Consider the following 23,510-nt stretch of genomic DNA (forward strand, 5'->3'; position numbering starts at 1 on the left):
TTATGGGGAAAGCTGGTTATCTGTGATGGCTCGCCACTGATTACAAATACAGACTTTGTACTAAGAGAATGCAAATGTACAGCTGTTGAGAATGCAAATTATCCAATTACGTGATCATTGTACAGAATAATTTTGGCATTTTCAATTGTTGCTAACTTTGATATTGTGATCTTGAAATGTATTATTTCTATCGTTGTCAACGAGAGTTGATCAGTCATCAACGTTTCTGTGAATGGACGCACGATACTACATAGCCTTGAACTCTGCTTGAGCCTCCACCAATACTGCATCAAATCTACATGTATAAACTCTGTGGTTTTTGGGAAAAGAGGAACAAATCCCAACTTCTAGTTATCCACAGTGTGCATATGAACTTGTACGTCCTTTTGAGGAACCCCAGCAGCAGTTATGATGGACGTATTCCTCTTCTTCCATACCAAAAAAAGAGTCACGATAACTGAAAATTGGCAATTTGGAACTTGTACTCCTTTTCCCAAAAAACACAGGTATATCACATACTAGGATACTAAGCTTTCACATGAACCTACTCTTGAGATTTTATATGAACAGGAAGGAGCAGGCTGAAGAGCGAAAGCCAGAATTAAAAAAAAGCTCGTATTGAGTATTAATATAAATTCTAGATGCATAATGCTTTTGAGTATATATTTTTAATACTGCAATAAGAAATACTACTACTAATGATGATAGCGTAAAATCCTGAAGGTAGTATTTATAGAAAATCTTTTGGTCAATGATTGAAACGGAATGGAACCACTGGAATGCCAGATTCAATTTAATGCCAAGAAACATTTTCTTGGATTGGTTTTCAAAATAATAGGAGCACTATTCTGACCAAAACTTAAATACAGTTTTGTTTCAATGAAATCTTCATGGATTGGTTTTAATCTCAGAACATTTTTTCTGGGTGACTGAAGAAAAATTGTCGTACCATTGCATTACATGAGTTTTATTTCGTAGTTGAGTAGTGTTTTAACCTGCACCAGGTATTTTTTTCTCAATTACCACCTCAAGATTTAATTCAGACATGATCCAAAATAAAATCATTTAAATAAATAAAATAAATTACTTCTTGAGAAATACTACCATTGTTTTGAAAAATCCAGAAAGGATTATAGTAACAAATTACACTTGGAAGTAAGTGTGGTGGATCCTTTTATATTTCTTTTCTTAAACAAAAGTTGGATTTTTAGCAATGGCAACAACGGTATATCTTGAGAAGTAGAGTACTTACAAGGTTCCAAGTTTTACAGGCCCTCGATGTAATCACCAGCATTATGAAGCACGCGTTCCCAGCGATGTGGAAGCCACTGGCAGTGCCTAATCTCTGTATAGTGCGGATGGAGCGATCGGCCGCCCGGAGGAGATCGTCAACTGTACGGAAGCATGTGCCACGAAGTGGTTTCTTCACCCTCGGGAAGAGGTAGTCGCAGGGACTTAAATCTGGAGAATGCGGGGGATGATACAGCACTTTCCAGCCTCAACGATGCAACAAATCAGTGACCGCACCTGCTGAATGTGTCCTTCAATTGTCATGCACAATGATGGGTGGGTTCGTCAGGAAGTGGCGTCGATTTCGTCTTACTGCTCGCAGTGTTTTTGCAAAACAAACAAACAAACAAACAAAAAAAAAGTACTCTGCACTAACGGTGTGTCCTTGGGGGACGGTATGATTTATGATTACACCATCCCAGTGGTATGCAATGATGAGCATAGCTTTGACATTGGTTGGGGTTTTCCGAACTGTTGTTTATCTCGGTGACCCAGGATGACGCCACTCGTTTGATTGCCGTTTCAGCTGTGGTTCATACGCGCTGGTCAAGGTCTCATCAATAGCAATGTTCCGTCGTATGAAGGCCTCACCTTCACGTTGATACCGCTCCAAATGTGTTTGAGCGGCATCATATCGTAGCCACTTCTGTTGTCCAGTCAGACCTTGAGGCAATTTTACGCAATCCCATGTTCTTCAGAATTTTCAGCACAATCGAATGCGCTAGTCCTGTATCGGCCAATTGATGAATCGTGGCTTCCAATCCACTAGTACTCATGCATTTACGTTTTGCACATCTTCACTTACAGGACGATGGCCCGAGTGAGGCATGTCTGTGACATTTTGTTCGTCATTAAAGGCTTTCACCCACCGTGCTACTGTACGGTATGGTAATGCACTTGCACCGCAAACATCTTCCAATACTTCGTTGCACTGTTTCGTATTTCCCCCTCTAGCGCATTCAATTTTCAACCAGCTCGTTTGATCTTGCTTCGTAAACATGACTGTATTCCGCGATCACTCACGCAGCTTGACTATAGTCCACGAGCACTCACTCAGAACTGCCTTCTAACTGCTGGCGCCGCGCGCGCATGGAGAGGAGGTAGAAGTCTGCACAGGCTCGGGCCAAGCCCGCCGGCCTAAACCCGACCCGGCCCACGGGCCTACAAAGCATATATCACTTCGGGCTCGGGCCGTAAACTTTTAAATATACAACCATATTTCTCGGACCTTTTCGGGCCTAACTTTGTAAATATTGTACAACAACATTTATTGAGCCGTTCTTTTTGGAGAACTTCTAAAGAACAACCGCAAAATTAAACATCTAGTTGCTGTAAATAAAAATACAATTTCGCGTTAATTATTAAGTTTCTGTAATTCGGGCTTAATTATCATACGAGCCCGAGCCGCGCTCGGGCCTAAATGCTAAAACATATTTAGGACTCGAGTCGGGCCTCACATTATAAATTCACGGACCGGGCCCGGACTAAAGATTCCGACCCGTGCAGACCTCTAAGGGGACGGAAGGCGAGTTAATGTGCTCTCAGCGAGGGTCGGCATCTAACCTACCGTTGGTATGAACTATAATGGATTGCTTTGTTCCCGAGTATATGTATAGCAGTGTTGCCATTACTAAAAATCCAACCCTTGTATTTTCAGAAACCTCCTATGTAACTTGCATAGTACTGACCAAATACTCGTATTTCAAATTTTAGAAAACCACATATATATATATATATATGGGTGTTCTAAAAGTAGTACCAAGGACTACATATCACTCGTCTCCAAGCAATATATAATTGTATACATTTCGGATTCTTGCTGAAGACGCGAATTGCACTATGTGGCAGCGTCACAGATAAAGAACCATATAGTAACGGATCCATGAAATAGTTACATCAATTCTTTCCAAATGACAGGTCATATCGATAGACGTTGACACTAGCATCACGTATTAACATAACAATCAGTGCAACTGTTGATGGATTACTACAGCAATGCTAATGGTTTCAAGTTAATCTACGATGTTGCCACATAGTGAATTGTTTGATTCCCCATAGCGGCTGAAGTAGGCCCCAGAGGATATACCATTATATAGCATTTTTCGCTTTAATTTGACCTGTCTGTTATCCATGGGCTCCAAGAACATCCGATATACAGAGTGTTTCAAAACAACACCGACAACGTTTGGGAGGTGATTCCTAACACCAAGATTAAGACAAAAAGTATAGACCAACCTGGGTGCACAAATGCTTCCTTTCGGAGTTACAGGCTGTCGAAAGCATGAAAAAATATAGTTTAAAGGTCCATAGCTCCAAAACTATGGGACCTACCGTAGTCGTGTCAAGACTTCACTTAGGAACTAGTACGTGCCCTATCCAAATACCCATCTTTCAGAATTCTGTGGTACTTCTGCAACAATTTTTATGGTGATCGTTGGTAAGTATTTCAAATTATATGCTCGTAGCCAAACTTCATTTATAAAAAATGTTGCGTGAGTACCTTAGAATTCTAAAACATGAATTTTTGGATAGTGCACATCCTAGTTCTTAAGTGAAGTCTTGGCGCGACTACGGTAGGTCCCATAGTTATAGAGCTATAGCCCTTTAAAGTTTATTTTTCATATTTTCGGCAGCCTATAACTCCGAAAGGAAGCACTTGTGCATCCAGGTTGGTCTATACTTTTTGTTTTATCTTGGTGTCAGGAATCACCTCCCAACACATTGTGGGTGTAGAACTGCTAGCAAGGGAAAAGATGCACCCATTTAGTAAATTACTACATCAGTTCATTAAAGATAGCCTTAATTCACTACCACTTCTATCAACAACTCTGGAAAGTAAAGAAAATTTTTACGAAGTAACGATTTTATTTTAAAGTATCAGTAATTTGTACATAGGAAAATATAGTTACATCATCATTGCACTTGCTTATGAAATCGACTAATAAGTATATAATAATTTGATCATCTACTAAACGGCGTGACAAACATCTTGGCATTTGAGACGGTGCTCCAAGTTCCCTTTAAATGCTGCTAGCAAATGAGAGGCCAGCGGTATTGCCACGTTTATTTTGTACACATCCACGTCTATCCTCTGTCACCTGATCGCTCTGTAGTTCGTCTGTTTAGCCATAGCCACACCCCTTAGCACTCGGCAACGTCGCGTCAGAGCTTGCGTTTTATTCGTTTAGCTGAAATGCCAAGATGTTTGTCACAGGCTTTAGTTTTTAAAATGCCCAGAGAATATAAATACATACACATCTTAACAAGGTAATCTAAAAAAACAAAACATACATCATAACAAAACACAATGCACACTATATACGCTCAAGTCAACTTACGGGAATCTAAACTCAGGAAGTGACTATTACTGTATACCGTACGCAGTTAAAATAAGGATACGAATGTCATATGTTTAATGCTCTCTCCGATAACAATGAGACAAATTTTGTGGCTGTGTTTAGCGTTCTACTATTAAAGCGATTTAAAAAGAAATAAAATAAAATTTAAAAAAAAATAGGCGAAACCCTTTTTTGTGGGCCTGCGGCGCTTCACCATGTCAACAACCGGTTCAACTACGTCCAGCCTGGGGACGAGTCAGCGCGTTGCGTTGCTCTGTCCCTAACGAGTATCAGGAGCTTTCTAGACCTAGTCTTTAATTCATGATTCCCCAGTTTGCCTCACGACGGTGGGTGGACGCCGAAAATTGGGAAGCACCGGCCGGATACCGAACCCGGGACCACGTAGACGTGCGACTAACGCTCTAAGTGGTAGATTACGGTGTCCTCTATTGAAATCTTTATTCAGGATTTTATCGGAGGTGATGTACTACCAACAGTCTGAAACAATGAACACGAGTACAGAATTAATTTAACTATAGTGTAGTACAGTAATTAATGCCCAGAACTAATTTAAGCTATAGTGTAATTAAGGCCCAGGAATATAAGTATTTTACATTCAATTATTTCTTTTTATAAGTCTCAATTCATTCGAAGCTACATAATTTTCGAACATACATATTTTTTTTATTTCGATTTGTATATCATGTTTGTTTTAACAATGATAGGCACACTTTACACGTATATGCATTTTACTTTAATATTAGTATTAATTAAATTTCACATACTGTCGCTGCTCATCTAAAAACCGCTATGTCGCATTTTCTTCGAAAATTAGTTATATACTATAATATGAGCAGATAGTCAGTCGTGTTGCATCTTCCTTTATATTTCTATTATTATTATTATTACTATTATTATTATTACAATACGCAAAAATGATATTTGCTAATAATGTAAATACCGAGAAGGCACATTCTTTGCTTCTGAAAAGTTGCCAGTTCTGCACAGAGCGGTTTTTTGAGGCGCAGCTACGATATTATATATGCAAGTATTATCATATATGGTACATATATTAATGACACTGATTATCATTTCTATTCAAATACCCAGTATGGACATGCTCGAGCGTATACAGTATAAATTTTTTTTTTTTTTTTTTTAAAGGCCAAAAATGCGCTAAGTATACGGATAACACTTTGTGACAAAGCATCGTAGTATTAATTGAACTTCAATACTAAGTATTTAATGTAATTTAACTAATTCTTTATTAACTTTACTCTCTTCTATTATTTTATTTCAGTAAGAGCGCTTTTGAAGAACGTAACAAGAATAAAATAAAATGTAGAAAGTATAAGAGTATTTACATAACGTATAAATATACGTAAACTATACTTTTGTCTTTACCATGAAGAATTTCGGGTCATTCACCCAAGGCAATATAAAAATATAAAACAATATTTTGGCAACGATCATTTGTCATGAAAGGGAAGAATACATTATAGAAGTCAGCCTATGTAATCCTAACCATACGAAAGTCTACGAACTGGGAAGACAAAAAAATATTCAAATGCCAGAGGAACATTAATTTGTTTTTATGTGAAGTAGAAACTTTTATCACTTTTTCCAGATATCTGTGCAATCAGTACGAAACATGAACTGACATTTTTACGAACATCAACTTCATTATTACTATTCGAAAACAAAGGGAACGGTCCAATGTAAAGAATATCTAAAGTCTATGTTTATCTTGAGAAATCTGTTTCAAATTAAATATTTTTCATTGGTCAATTTGATGCAGTAAGTTTGTTCTGAAAATTCATTAACGTACACATTGTAGAGTATATTTTTGTCAGTAATACCTGAATTAAACGGGAAAACGATATCAATTCTTGTAAAAGTACCACACGAAGAGAAATTATCTCTGGAAACTTTATATTGGACCTTTTAAAAAGTTTTCCATATTCATATTTAAATTTTCTACGCAGAGTAAAAAGCATTATTTAAGCTTGCCATTATCGAGATAGGAAATATGTAAAAGTTTCCTTTTTTATATACATTGATTGAATTACTTACTCTGAAGTTACGGACTAATGATACCTGGCACTTTTTTTTTTAACCCCTAAAGTGGTTGCTTGCCTCGCCTGCAAGCGATCCCGCAGGTTTTTTTTTTTTTTTTTTTTTTTTTTTTTTTTTTTTTTTTATATTACGCTGCCTCCCTCAGTGCTTTTGGAACTATCCATTGCTTTTTTAAGATGCGGAATGATAACAATTGAGATCTTAGCTGTAGTTGCCAGCACTTCTATCGGGATAAAGCAAGAACTGTAATTCTGGATCATTTACGGTTACTACCGACAGTTGCGACGCCATGCGGTACAGCTGTAAAGCTTTTAATTCCATCGGTATCTACGACAACACTGTCAATACACAGCTGATACATAAATATATACGTAAAGAAAAAAATCATGATCAGATTCTACACCAAACTAAAATTTACAAATGCACTTACATGTACAACTAAAGATACATATTAAAATTACATATACATAAAATAAAAGACGTTACGTTTTAATATATACGACGGTTCTACTTTAATATATAAGAAACGTTATACTGTTTCTATAACTTTGATATATTAAGTTATTATCCGTACATTTGGTATTCAGCGAGACAACTCCTAAAAATATAATTAACCACGTTTTAATAGTTTTACAATTTTAAAGAAACATCATCATCGCACGAAGTCTTATTATTAGTATATTAAAGCTAAATAGGAAAGACACTGTCAAAACGTATTTGTATGTGTAATACATGTTCACATACATATTTTGAAATTTCTTCATGAGGTCGACAATAAGAATGTTGAAAGGACTTCTGAACAGGTAGCACGTATAGGTTTACCACATATGACAGACATTAAAAAAGGACATTAAAAAAATAATTATATATATATCCATATTCCTCAACAAACGTCGAGAAAATCCACGGACACGATTACCAGAAGTAGAGGCGTTCCTGGTTCTATCCCAATCCATGTATGTAGTGGAACACATCGTGTCTGTGACTTTTCTCGGGATTCTTCTATTTTCTCCTATATTCTTATTTCACCAATTTTTAGCCTACAGTGGGATATCAACGAAAGATTTTGGAAGCTGGACATGTTTGTACCCATTCCCCCAAAAGAGTACATATATCCAAGCTTACATGCTTCCTATGCACATGTTCACAGCTTCGACACCCTAAAAGGAATACCTGTGGCTCGAACCCATCAATAAACAGACCCATATATCACATACCTGAGTGCTGAAAAGGCACAATAAAAAACGAAGAATGCTAAAAAGTACAGGTAATTCTCAGTATATGTTACTAATATATATAAGCTATGTGACAATGCAGTTTTTTAGAATAAGGTGGCAAGTTTTACAAATACTGAGCAAGATATATTGATACTAAACAACTAATAGCATTGAAGACAGTCTAAAGAAAAAGTGTAATTACACATGAAGCTCAATTGCTACCTAAAATTCTCCTGAGACCAACGGACAATTAAAGAATTTACATCTATGTAAATTTCTTGTTTTAAAACATTGTTCATTTTCCCCACATGAAATACAATCATATGAATTGCATTTTTCTGAATTGTGATTCACAATTGTCTACTTCTCAATAAAGAAGTACAACGATGTTCAGATCTTAGTGTCTTCAATTTCTTTCATACTTTATACTACATTTCATGGAACTATGCACAAGACAATTTTGAATATTATCTTCTAAGCTTTATAATCATTATTTTGTCTAAGTACTGTATAGCGGAAAAACATAAACATCACAAATTCGAATTACTGAAATTTCTCTTAAACTGACTACAAACATATAAATATACCTTCGCAAAGGATCTTAATTTACATTTGTATCTGCGTATTCCATGGTTAATATAAATATGATTTTTCACGATACAAAGATGCCCCAAAACTAACTCTATGTTTTTACGTTTTATTGTTTTAAATCAGAGAACAGCTGTAAAATTGAATCACTCAGTGCTTTCTAAAGAGTTACAAACTATTCATGTTTTCGGGATATTGCTTTCTGTTGAGAAATTTGCCTGGTCAGTCAACAGGTCATACAAAATGAATATGATAAACAGTTTATACCACTGATAATTTTAATTAACAGAGAGAAGTTGCACAATTCAAAATTGCGAACAAAACCAATGAAGACTGTACAAGTACATTATCATAATCAAACCAGGCCATCTCACTCAAAATTATCATGAATATAAATGACGTTAAAAAAATTGCACGGCTGAACCGTAAATCGAACCCAGGTCACCGCCTCATACGGGTATACTACCCATTCCGCTTACCCATGAGCTGTGCAACTTCTCACTCTTGAGTTGGCTCAGCCATTTTTTTTACTCTCTGAATATCGTTGAATTCTCACCTATGGATTAGTTGGTGTAAGAAGTAAGTTTCCTCCAGTTATATAATATATACAACTATAAATGCTTTAAATTAACCATGTGGAATGTTTCACAAGAACAGCATTTATGATTCTATTCAATTAGACTTTAAGAACATCTCATAAGAAAATATAATTGCCTTTATTAAAAACTGAAACTGGCTATAAGAAAAAAATTAAGTAGTTTAAGTGTATAACACCAAAAGATTAAAACTTTCAAAATAATTTGTGAATTATATGCAAAAATAATATAACTTAACAAAGTAGATAAAAGTTTAAAATGAAGTAACGTTCAATTTACTAACCATAAATAAATTTGTTTTATACTGACATACTTTGTAAAATCCACGTTCATTCTTTGTGATCTACGCAGTGAAATAATTGAATTAGTGTTAAGGCAACATTACACATAAAATAATGATAGTAAGTAAAGTAAATACCTTGAGAACCGTCTCATTACAATAAGGTTTATATGTATGCTGACCGAAACGAAAATTACAATTACTTTATACACGGAACGATTATGCACAAAAAATGACACTCCAGAGATGATTTATTTCATTTTTACTTTACTATATTCTTTTTTCTTTTTAAATAAATAAATGAGATTATCGTATGCTTATTCTACTTAAAGTAAAACATACTAAAAGCATTTACCAAAACTGCTATTGTAATTGCTGTCAAAGTAAGTAGTTGCTCTATTCACTGAAATTTAAACACATAATTAAAATTTCAATACTCTTTCACGTTTTTCAAACACGTTTCAAGCTAAGGCTCTTTTAAGGAAAATACATTTCCTCGTAAAAAAAAAAAAAAAAAAAAAAAAAAAAAAAAAAAAAAAAAAAAAAACCAACAACAACAACAACGAAGCCTTGGTATTGCACGCCTGACGAGAATCATTCTGATATTAGAAATACACCACATATATTGTTCTAAAACTTCTGACCAGTGGTTTTTCTGTTGTGTATTTAGAACGTGTATATCAAGATATTCGGTGAAACATTATTACTACGTTTCAGAACATTATTGTCTCTTTATCTTACAACACTTTCCAGTGCTAAATTTACATGTACAATCACATTAATGCCTTTCATTCACCTTTCTCTGAAAAATCTTGTACTATCAGTAATTGGTACCGTCAAGGTTAAAGGTTTCTTGGTGTCGTACACTGAATTTATATATAAGTATATATTTCAACAAACTTTTGATAGCAATTATACAGCTATAGTAAGAAAGAAAAATCTCTTAACACTACCACTATGTTTTATTTATCTCTTCAGATATTTACCCTTTTGTTCGACTTTTAAAAGAAAGGAAATTGATATTACTTTTCTCAACCTGACTGCACCTTGCTCTGAGAAAGGTAATCTCGATAAGCAGAACTTGTAACAGTCGTTATCAAAATAATTGCTAAGGAATAATTTCTATTTACAGGATTCAACTGGTTAATAATAGTGACAGTACTGAACAAGTTTTAAGAAAGATTGAGCTACCACGTATACAACTACCTGAAACTCATCACTCGTGCTCGCGTGTGCATATATATGTAAGTTCACTACTATCACGGCAGACAGAAAGTAGTGGTTAATACTAGCTGTTATTTGTATTCGAATAATATAATTTATTGTTCAACATTGTATTCAAGTGACTATAATTGTGTCTAGAAACGATTGAAAATACGTTAAACAATCGATTTTGTTTTGTTTGCCGTCAAGACACGACACTGAGCAAGTTATAGACACTACAGATAAGATTGTGAATAGTACATTAGACCATCATGTCCTGAATACTGAGATATAAACAAACGTTTCACTTTATTGACTTTAAAAACAAGCTATAATTTGAAGAAAAATTACGAAGGAATTTAGTTGTGTTCACAAGTTTGTAATACATAAATTATTCTGACAGTAAGTGTGTAGCCAATAGGAACAATTTTACCATTCAAAATCAAAATTTACCGAATTCTTACAAAATCATGTACTTACATTTTATTCAGTATCTCATAATTGTTTTATCAAGACAGTGAACTTTCACACTCATATATTTATACAACACTAAAAAATGACTTAAACTTACTAACATTCTTCTGTACCCTGATCGGCTAGCTGAAGATACAACCAGGGTTATGACTTAATGTTCTAGTAATAATTAAAAAGGGTAACAGGATAATGGGGAGGTACAATTATACAGAGGAACGTTGTATAAAATATTTAGTTATTACTTTGTTTGCCAATGCATCGATTTTAAAATTAACGCTACGTGATGTGTTCGTGCGAGATTTCTACGGTTTCTTATGGTAAGAATTTAAGTTTTCGATTTAATATTTACGAAAATCCCTTTCAGTCTTTTATACCAAGTACGCTATTACTTCCATTCTATACTCAAGACTATATTCGCATTCAGTGATCACACTTCAATAATATATGTATATCTTTCTTCTTCTCGCATTAGATACCTTTAAAATATTTCTCAAAAACAAAATGACATACAAAATATTATACCTAAAAAGTTTACATATTCAACAACTTGGAGTCTCAAATTGACTAAATTACTTCATTCTATATGCAGATTTTAAGAGAGCGTATGGCACATTTGATGTTTAATAACACTTAAGTCAGTGTTAACAAACGTAAGATCACTCTTCGATAACATTATAAAAAAAAACTCTTTAACAACACCACCACGTTTTATTGGGCTCTCCATGTGCAGTATCACTAAGAACGTAACTTGAATCATTCATTATGGACGGCTCACTGATAGTATCTGAAGAATACACTTTTATACTAGATGACAACGAATCTCTACTCAATTTAATCAGCTCAATAGCCATAGCCAGAAACAATTCTTCCAAACCTGAAAAGACATGCAGATAACTGTATTAGCAGATGAATGAAATCATCCCTCAAGCTAAAGGAGGTAGATGATTAATGATAAAATGTTTATGAAATAATAAGTGGAATAATAATGTGGAACTAAACGGGAGAATGCCGAGAAAACCCACAGACACAATGTTGTCCACCACAAACTCACATGGCTTGAGATCAAATATATACAATCATAAATTAAATTCAACTTCTAAAACCGTACAGTTTATTAAACAACGTTCAATCAATAAAATGACCGGTAAAGTTTGATATATATGTATACAAAACTATTAAAATATGATGGTAATTGTTATATATATATTTCTATTTTGTGGTGGCATCCTAAGGATATTGATAGCCAGGGGCCGGCACGTATGCGTCGCATTCAAGACGCTGAAGAAAAGTTATTTAAGATGGTAGCACCCTTACAGCAATGAAATGTTAAATTTCTGTTGAGTGAAGGCGCCAAACCAACAGAATTCGCTACCGCATGAGTCGAATTCACGTTTATAAGTGAGCTGAGAAGTTCTAACAGGGCAGAGAACCTTGCTGAAGAGTCTCCGCATTTAGCTCCAGGTTACTCTTCCAAAGCAGTCACGGAAAGTAACATTCCTAAAGTCAAGGACTTGATAAGGGAAAACGGGTATATTATGTATCTGACATTGCTCTACATATCGTCCATGATGTACTGAGGTTTAGCAAACTATGCGAGATGGGTTCCGAAGCGTTTGATACCGCAAATGAAAGAGAATCGTGTCGATGTATGCAGAGCACTTTCGGACCGGTACGATCTGACGGTGAGACATTTCTTTAGTGTATCGTCACTGGAAGTTGGGTTCGTTTTTACACGCCTTTGGCCACTTAGAGATGCACTGAGTCGAGGTTCCATAATGACGAGGAAGTCCAGTCAGTGATACGTGAATGATTACGCACTCATCCAAAATACTTCTTTTTTTTTTTTCCTATGGGATCAGTGCCCTTATCAAGCGCTGACATATATGCATTGAACCACAGTAGGGGAGGGGATGTTCAAAAATACTAATATAGCTATTTTGCTGTTTGTAATAATTTCTTGTTACTTATTAAACAAACCTTTATATGAGATATATAAGATGAATAAGGTGATTGGAAACCCTTAGATAAAACATGCGTAAAATTCCCTTTCATTTTAAAGGAAAAAAAAGACTGAAAAGGACACAATCTATTCCTCTTCTTCGTTCCCATATTTTCTATACAAAATGTTTTAAGTTTTGCGTCCTTATGCAACACCAAGGTTATAAAAGACGAGACGACCGCAACTTGAATCGGGTGCAGTTGGTAGGTGTACAGACTATCATGAACGTGCAAGTGCAGGCCTACCCACCATACTATCTCACCTCCACAAAAGCTGAATTATAGGACAGAACGTTTTACTATCGTTATTATTCCGCCCTAGCGCTCGCGATTTTGGGATTTTTTTTTCCTAAAGGTTCTTCCATCCTCTTCCATGTTTTCATATTTTAAAAAAGCAACAAACAAAGGAATTTAATTATTTGCAGTATCATAAACTAGTTTTTCTTCCTTTTTTTTTCATTATTTATAAAAGAGACAGAAGAAAACAAAAGTCTTCCTCTTTGCTGATTGTCGGGAGATTTAGTGGACCAACGAGAATGTTCTTGAACGTACGCGAGAGTGTTCTCTTTTTTGCTCGTTTCCACAGTGCAGTCTGTAATCACAATAATTCAGGTATGTACAGATGGTTAGGAAATCAAAGTCTGTTGTTGTTATTATTTAAATGAAAGCTTTTCATTTTCCCGCTAATGACTTATGATTATTTCTTACATCTTAAATAACTGGCTAGAGGCTACTGTGTACAATGTAAAGTGATTCTCGAATCTATAGATATATTACATTCTCTAATGCACTCATTTCCAACTGACTGTTCTATGACGTCACAGTTTACTGCTTGTGTTCTTAGTAAATCACACAGAGAGTGCAGGGAGAAGGTAACAAATCTAGCGTTGATAGAAGACAGCACTGACAGGCAAACAAGGTGTAGTCGATGGTTTTGCAGATACACTACTCATGGATTCACAACTAATCGTACACTGCCAACACTTATTTTTTCATTCTACTACCTCGGTTCCTCCTCTTGTTTGCTCAACCTCTTCTCTCTGTCCTGGCTCTAATACTAAAAGCTCACTCCTACTTCATACAACGGCCAGTTGGAAATGACTGTTCTACATGAACACTTCATTAGTGCTCCGACGTGTCAATTGTTTGTGGCACTAGAGAGAGCTTTGATCACCTGAAATTCAAACTTTCACTTACGTTAATCCTTAACACAGTCTAACTTACCTTCGTCTTTCAGAGCCGAACACTCGAAGTACATGCCACCTATCGACGATGCATACTGCATTGCCTCTTCCTTCGATACTTTCCGTTCCCCTGAGAGATCCATTTTGTTAGCCACAACACACATGACAACAGGTTCTTCAACATTTCTCTGGAGCTCTACACAATACACTATACGTTAAACATACATAAACACAAAATACTTCATATATACAAGAACAACAAGATCTTATTATACTATCAACCACAAGGAAGTACAGCTTAATACTGTATCTGCATCAAACTTGTTCCCGCCGTAATCGAACCAGAACCACACAGAGAGCGTATGAAGCCTTATTTGGCCTTATGTTTATTTTTACGGTTTAATACTTCGATTCAAAGAGAAGACACTTCTCTGAATGCGCACATTTCGGTCAATAATATGTTCAAAGAATTTGATTTGAATCACTGCAAAGATAGAGATGGCTATCAAAACAATGGAAACACTTGTAGTTTGCAACACGTAAAATGTGTGAGCTGGTCCCCTAACACTGAAAATGCATGTGCAGCGCCCCTGGCCGTTGTTAGTGATGGTTAGGTGATTGTCTGTAGCACGTTAGACAGGATAGAAAGGAGGCTGTAGTAAAGCGGGCAGACGTTGCTGATGCAAAATGTGAGACCTCTTTAGTTTCAAAGAAGCCAAATAGCAGGTGTGCATTTCGTTGGCGCGCATATACCTAAGATGGCCATTGTATTAGATGTATCGCAAGGAAAAATGTCTGAGGTGATTATGACCAACAGAACTAATGGGAGAACAACATCAGCAAAGGCTAATAGTAGATAGAAGAGAAGCTTCAGCGACAGAGGTCGCTAAGCATTGAAGAGGGTTGTGACCGAGAACTGCAGAGCCAATGCTGCAAAAGTGGCTGCAAATCTCAATCAACACCTGGAATTACAATACTCACAGTCTGGTACGAGTTACTTAAACTGTATAATTTCCAAACAGCTAATCAACATTAGTACTGCTTTAGAGCGAAGAAAATGATGCTGAGAAAATATAAAGTGGACCGTCGATGATTGTAACGCATAATATGATTCGAGACTCCTCCTTCACCTCATTCCCAACAACACATCGTATGTATGATAGAAGCCTAAAAGGCCTTATACTTTGAACTGTCCTCTTGGTAACATGAACCAGGCGGAGGCTCTATGATGATGTGGATCCCAAGTTCCTGGTATTCCGTGGGCTTTGTGGTTATGTGGTCAAAGGACACATTCCTTGAGAGATTATGTAAATATTTTAGATTATGTTCTACGTAGATTCTATGGTCTAGATGTTTCCGGCCAATGATGCAATTTTCCAAGATGACAATGTAACAATTCACTGTTGGTCTGAATATAGAAGCGTTGTTTCCTGAGCAACGGGATGAACAACACCTCCCACTGCCCCGCTAAACCCCAAATTATTAAACACCTGTGGTTAGTCCCTGAGAACTGACTCCGAAGCAGATATTCTCCTCCATCCTCGCCGAGGGAACCGAAAGCTGGTACAGTATTTCTTTGGAAACCATGATTTAGATGCCTCTATTCCACGATGAATCAGAGCTGTTCTGCAGGCTAATGGCAGGAATAAGTTTTGTTGTTACAGAGTGTTTTCATTATTCTGATAATTTTCTGTATATTTGTATCGTAAGACCACGGAAAAGTTTAGTTACTAAGGACACCCAGTATGAGTTGTATTGCACTGGAGGAAATAAGGATCCTAGTAAGAGATTGCATACACAAACTTCTTGGCGAATTTCCTGCATCCCTTTATCCTCATGTTAGCCAGTGGTGATGGTTGCTATTAGAGAATGTCAGCCTCGTAAAGAACGGATTCCTCGTCGTTGTTAAAGTTAGTTTCAGATTCCTCGTCGTTGCCTTTGGAAGCCAAACTAAGCCCCGTATAGCATATATGGAACACTGTGCAAATGTTACTGAATGCTATGTAGAACTATTCCCGAAACGCAACCAACTTTCAGGCAGATATTGAACATGCTAGATTGAAATACTTCTGGAACGCCTGCAAGACCCCGCAGAATCTTTGCTACCTTGAGTAGACGCCGTTATTCAGGTTCGAAGAGGAACTACACGTTATTAGGTAGGTAGATCTAATTTTTTCACACTCTTCAGTTTATCACACTTTTTCAGGTCATTATACTCCCTTCCTTGTCACAAATGGTTTGTGAACATCTGAATATGTGTCTGCTGCCCTATGTAATAGCTCTTAACCAACCAATAAATTAATTCTTTCTTTCTTTTCTAACAGAGAAGTACATTTAAAGTACTGTAAATTCTGGAGAACAACAGGATAAAAAGGAATGCCGATCCACTTGTTCTCAGAAAAATGTGGATGTAAGTGTTACGATCGTCTGATATGCTATTCTGATTGAAGATTCTTTTGACTAGAGAACATAAATATTCTAAGAAAAAAACTTTTTTTTTCAAACATTCAAACACACACACATATATATATATATATAAAGGATTTTTGTGCCGTTTTGTCAAGCATACCGAAACATAACAAGTACTACACATATAATTTATTTTATTTATGTCATACTATCTCATATGGATATACTATCTCATTCAGTAGAATTTGTACAAGATTCAAAGATATATTGAGTGAATTAGGAATATTATTTAATGTCTTATTTTTAATACTTACATATTACAAAATTTCAAACACAGTAGATATGAGATTATTTTATATCGAAAACGAAACAATTGGAGGGGAGAAGGACCTTTCTGAAAAATTATGTTAGTACATAATGCACTATTCTAAATTTGATCATGGAATTGAAAGAAAAAACAAACAGGATTATAGATGTATGATCCCTAACGGGACCTCTGAATTACAAAAGTTAACTGTTCACTTATAACCATGAGTAAATGAATGAAAATCCAAGTTAAATAACACTTTCAATAATACAAGTTAAATAATTCAATTTTCTTTCTTTTTTTAATCGATGACGCTTTCCAATCAACAACAATTTGTGCTTATTCCACACTTGCATGTGAACTTACAATGAAAAAATGAAAAAAAAAAAAGAAAAAAAAATCATCTTTGATATCAAAACTAAATTAAATTTTGCTATCACATTTATTTACACAAATTTGGTTTTGATGAGTGATACAGTTGTGTATTGGTGTTGTACATGTAGCAAGGGGCTAGGCTACTGGTTGAAATATAAAAATAATCTGTTGACCAAGTTACCATGTGTTCATACGAGTAAACCAAATAAAGAGCTCCATTTGACTTGGCAATTGGATATTTAAAATAGTATAAGTGACTACCAGAAGTTAGTTATTTATTTTAATTATTATGAGGATCTGCTAATTTTCATTTGTTCATTTTCGATTAAAATCTTTAAAATTTAAATATTTATTAATTAAGATATTTGACTAACACATGCTTTTCTTGAAAATTTTCTTACGTATAGGTTTGTAAATACAAGGGTAAATCATAAGTCTTGCAATATTTCCAGAAACCAAAAAGCACGCGCGTGTATATGCCGTGATCGACCGTAAGTACGAACTCAAACTAGCCCAAGAGGTAGTGTGGCAAGCGGACTATTTAACATGGAGGCCGCCACTCCGTCAGTATCTTCAGTCAGTTTTTAGTGGTAGTAACGATACGTGCTTAACAATCTAATAATGAACTGCAACTTCATGAGTTCGAACTTGGGTATCGGTCCGGAAGCAATCCAAAACATCTGTCATGAGAAAGGGGAAGGTGCAGTGAATCACACCACAGCAACTCACTGGTTCCAGAAATTTTGTGCAGCTTGTAAAAATGTCGAAGCTCAGCTAAGCTCCGGCCGCTGTCTAAGGGAAACAGACTCGGAGGTCATACGACACGCCACTGAGGATAGTCCATCCACCAGCATCGACGATTGTTAAACCAACTCGCCGTATCTCAGTCCACTGTAGTGCGTCATCTTCACAGACTTGGGAAAACCATCAAGAGCTGCCGCATTGTACCATATGAGTGACCTCGGCTCAGACTCAGAGGAGAGTAAATGTTGGCCGACAACTGCTGCAAAATCCGCGTGATGCTCGTTTCTTAAAACGGATACCACATGCGACGAAATTTTTTTTTTTTTTTTTTCCGAAATCTGAAAGTGTAAAAACAGTGGCTGAGACGCTGCACTGTGCCAAAAATTTCCTGCATTGGCAAACCAAAAGCGCGCCCTTTTCAAACAGGATAAAGCAAAGTCATACTCGACTGAGGAACGCAACAAAAAATTAAGGAAACTGATGTCACACCCGTTCGAATTATTACCTGTTTTGATCCATGACGCTCGTCCTGAAATCATGATACTTCACCCACCAGCAGGAAGTGGAAACAGCAGTAACTAACTTCTTTGCCTTTAAGGACAAAACGTGGAATCGAGGAAGTGGCAGGAAGGTGGGTGTGGGCAGTCTGACACAAGGGGATACATTTTGAATGTTAACCTACTTTCACTGACTGTAATAAATACAGGTATGTTGTGTACCAGAATATTGCAAGATTTATGACTCATCTCTGTAGTAACATTTGTAAATTAAAGACACATTTAACCACAACAAGTAAATAATTACCTTTAACCCAGGTCTTCATTGTAACAAATGTGTCATATTGACTAATATCAAATACTAAGAGAGCTGCATTTGCATTTCTGTAGTACATAGGAGCCATGGAACGAAATCTTTCCTGACCTGCAGTATCCCATACCTAAATAGCAAAAATACAACTCATTAAAGGTTAATGACATATCCTGATGTACAACAGAAGAAATATATTTTTCATGAATAGCAGAAGGAACAATAACAACATATAAAAAACTGACTACTTTAAAATTTTTCTCCAAACAGATCAATATTGTTTAAGCGAGAACGACAGCCAAAAAATGTGTTTCTTTTGTATGAAACATTCATTATCGTACACTGATCTTGATTTTGCCGCGGAGTACACGGTGGCTCAGTGGTAGAGCGCTCACCTCCGGCGCGATGGGTTCCTGGTTCGATTTCAGAACATGTGAGATTGTGGTCAATAACATAATGTCCGAGGATTTTCTTGATACTCCCGTTTCCTTCCACATTTTTCATAATCATTCCCTTTCATTAATCATCCGTTTCCTTCAGATTAAAGGGCATAATCATATGATGTAAAATTGATTTATATGTATATATACACATTGTATTTTACCGCATCCAACCATTTTACCAAGTATGTACCATTTACATATCAACTAGCTTACTGACAAAGAGGGCTGTGTAACTACTGTCTGATATAAAGTATTGTTATGTCATAGTAAAAAAATGCATTTGTATGACGTAGTTCATTTATTATTGTAAATCTGTAACTTCATCTCAAGGACTGTCAAAGTCTCTGTTCGTGTTACGAGGTTTTTTTTTTTTTATTTATTTATTTTTTGATAGGGACAATATACAGTGATTCTTAAACGTTCCTTTCTAACTGTTTCGTTTATTTGCATATTTTTGTTTTTTCAATGTTGGAAATAGTATTTATTTCATTCAAATGCTTTGATAGTCCTGATATACTAGTATCTCTTTTCATTCCTTATGCGCTTCTTAATACTTGCCTTTGCTTCTTTTCGTTATGCTTGAATTAAGGCCATTACATCAAACTGACGAAAGGAGGAAACAACCGATTTTCACACATCATATTCTCTGTGTGTGACTTTCTGGAAGCGCACTGGGTAGCGTAGTGGTACCGTGGTGTGCATCAGCACGGTATGCCGAAGATCCCGGTTCAGTCATGCACTTTCTCATTCGCACATAAGTGAATTCGCACTTATAGAGGGTTTGGTGTGTTTTAAAAATCGGTCTTTCCACAATATAATGATAATACAATAATCCTTTCGTCAATATAATGATAATACATCAGTCAGAGGTGTTCTGAATACGGACACTGGATTGTCCCACAACAGAAAGTTGTGGTACAAACCGCGTTGTCCGACTGAGAGAACACCGACTGCAAGACTGAGAGAGTGTATAGTTGCTCTGACTGAGTAGCGTAGTGGTTAATGCATTCACACGGTACGCCGAAGATCCCAGCTTCGAGTCCCAGTCCAGTCATAGACCTTTTCACTTTGTGTATTATTAAGGCCATTCCATTCATTCACGGTGTAATCTAACAGTTACTCTAGAAAACTGAGCGGTTCCTATGTCCATAAAGTCTCTCCAGCTTTATTAATACAGATAAAGTTTGTTAAGATTAATCAGCATTAACCTTTAATCCCTGGGATTCTTATTCTGATTATTTTACTGGGATCATGTCAACAACTAATTCTGCTGTTATCATCGGCCTGACACTTAGTCGAAGAATATTGGTTTCTAAAAATTAGTTCGTTATATTCCTAAAGTCATTATACCCCTATTTTACTTATTGGTGATCACCAACGCACACTAGCTTACAACTTGAAAATAACATTTATATTTGTATAAATGAAACAATATAAGGCATAACTATATACACATACCATTTACAATCTGAAAAGATAAATTACGAAAAAGGATTTTTGATTTACATTACACTTCAACTAATAAAGTCACATTTCGGTCCAAGAATAGAGCCTTTACATATTGGCTTAAACTGTCACTGAACAAAATTGTAAAGAAATTTGGCTTTCGGATTAGCTGAAAAATCACTCATAAATAATGAATAGCGTTTTCCGGGTTACAAAAAATATTTTGTCAACAACACTACACGCTGGTGTCTATCACGCTATTCCTGATGCGATAGTTCTTAGGTTGAAATAACTAAGATGAATACAGGAACGAGAATAGAACATATAATAGATGCAAACGAACAAGATTTTGTGATTTCTGGCCTATTAAACACAACTGAAACGTCAAAATTATCATAAAAACTCATCTCAAATAGAAAAAAAAATGCCACTTGATTCAAAATAGGATGCGCACTAAATATTTACTAAAATTTGTACTCAGTTAAAAACATTCTTTTATTTATTCATCTGTGTTCGTTTCGGCAAATGGTTATTGCCATTCTCAGCACACGTCCTTGGAGAAAACTAATTATGCTTGACGAACTACATTACCGTTGACTACCTTTTCTTGTGTGCATAACTTATGCAACTTCTCGTATCTTTCGACTAAATTCTCCTTGTGCTTTTAAGCCTTTTTTTTCTCTGTACTAACAGGTTTCTTGTAAAGCCCACAGTTGAATAAATAGAAGGGTGTTTTTAAGTAACTATAATTTTAGTAAGTAGAAAGAAAGGTGTCTGAGTCATGTTACATAAGGAAGAAATATCCAACATTAAAGTTGGATGAGGACAACCGCAATAAGAACTAGAACAGTGTTATAAAACAGCCTCATTTAAAAATATCCCTCACAATAATGTTAAATACACAGGTATTCAATCTGTCGGTTGTCCAGAGTCTACATGATTAAACATTTTATTTATGTGTGAAATTTGCAAAAAGTGAATATGCTACATATATATAGATATTTGTATCTCATACTGTTCTATTTGTATGTAATGTAACAGACATTTCCACATGGTAAGATAGTGTGTGTGTACGTGATCACCGCAGTGCTTTGGTCTTATCGTTTTCTTGGAAAAGGACACGTAAAATATTTCCTTAGAAGCCAGCTTTCTTCCATTACGTGTTTGGCCGATGACAACATCATTAGTTATTGAAATGATCCGAGTAAAGTAATACCAAAATAAGAATCAAAGGATACATAAAACGGTTAGTGGTTTGCTAATATTACAAAATTTTAATACACAGAAACTATTATAGTATAGTAAAATTAAACGAACGCATAGTCTTACTTCCCTTTCTTTTACCAGGTTAGAGGCTGCGTTCGTACATGGGGCGCTACAATCACTGATAGTGAAAATGGCATCGGTGCAAAGGATCACATGTTACCACGGACAATTTCTCCCTCCCTGTATTATCCACATAGAATTCGGGAAAGAGAGGACATACGTATTGTCTGAAACAAAGAGTCTCCCCCTCCCATATGTAAGTTCGTGCCTTCGTATGCAACATGCGATAGCAGTAAAAACTCTTCCTTCTTTTACTGCTAGAATTTCTAGAATTTGTGTGTGGCCTCGCATAGCATAGCCGCTAATGAACGTAAAGATCACTTATCTAAAATTTTCACACCCATCTCCACATTCCCTAAAGACATATGAGTGCACAAATATCTGTAATATTTCAAAGGTACTTGATTCTTCTTCATCCGGTAGTAAAGACCGCTACTTTTCTTACATGTTGCTATTTCTTACATAAAGCAAAAATGTGAAAACAGTGGCAATATTTACTGCCGGAACAACATAAACCTAGTGGCTTTAAAACTTGCAAATGTTCATGCATTTTATCTGTCTTTAGGAAATATGATGTGTGTAAAATTTTATTAACTAGTTATAGATACGTATGTTACAAAACTATTTCTTTTCTGTACTGTTCAGTTTTGTGTGTTTCTGAAAAACATATTTACGAAACAAGAACTTGAGTTGATTCCAAAACAATTGAGTAATTTAAGAATAAAAAATAATCAGGTCCGATATTCTAAGCAATGTCTTTTTTTTTTTTTTTTAACTTAAACGTCTCATAATTATTCATTGAGGCTAAGGGAGACGGTAATAGTGGTGGAATAAAGAAAGTGGTAGAAAACGGAGAACCCATGCACACAGTGTTTGCTCACCAAAAATTCACCTGGCGCGGGCTGACCCTACGTACAAGAGGTCAAAGCTCCTACCAGTGAGCCACCGCGGCCTCCATTGTGATACTCGATGATGAAATAGAATATATATAAGTACAATGTTAAAGAGAATAAGAAAATCATTAGCAGATATACTAATATTTAGAAAATATTAAATTAGCTATTTCTTTAAGCCTTTTACCTTGCGGCTCAATACAGTTAAAAGTTAACAGTTTGGTCAATACGTACATTAAGCTTAACTCTTGAATCGTCAACATTTAATTTGCAGGTAAAAAATGAAGCTCCAATCGTTGGACTAATGTGAGGACTGAACATTTTTCCAACATATCTCACCAAAATGCTGGTTTTCCCAACACCTATAAAATAAAATAATAATCTGAAACTCACATTAACGAAATTAACTCATAGGATGCATATTTAATGATAAAATACTAATCTTAAACATCACTTAAGTACTCGTTTCTATTAATTTAATCTTCTACATTTCGATGACTCCTTGTCATCATCAGT

General features: G+C 35.7%; 1 protein-coding gene across 5 annotated transcripts in view; it reads right to left on the minus strand.

Annotated features, from left to right (window-relative positions):
* Window positions 1-4,135: 4,135 nt before the first annotated feature.
* RabX1 (RAS oncogene family member RabX1) overlaps window positions 4,136-23,510 on the minus strand; it is a 37,206-nt gene continuing 17,831 nt past the window's right edge. For 4 of the 5 annotated variants that reach the window (XM_081735852.1, XM_081735851.1, XM_081735853.1 and 1 more), the window contains exons 3-6: window positions 23,229-23,356; window positions 18,884-19,016; window positions 14,285-14,452; window positions 4,136-11,936 (exon numbers count right to left, since the gene is read on the minus strand). In XM_081735852.1, coding sequence (XP_081591978.1) covers window positions 11,752-11,936; window positions 14,285-14,452; window positions 18,884-19,016; window positions 23,229-23,356 — 614 coding nt within the window. In that variant the 3' untranslated portion in view covers window positions 4,136-11,751. The remainder of the gene's footprint in view (window positions 11,937-14,284; window positions 14,453-18,883; window positions 19,017-23,228; window positions 23,357-23,510) is intronic. The other variant, XM_081735854.1, reaches the window with a different exon arrangement.

This window comes from Thermobia domestica, chromosome 13, assembly GCF_964235325.1.
Source record: "Thermobia domestica chromosome 13, izTheDome1.hap1.1, whole genome shotgun sequence".
NCBI lineage: Eukaryota > Metazoa > Arthropoda > Insecta > Zygentoma > Lepismatidae > Thermobia > Thermobia domestica.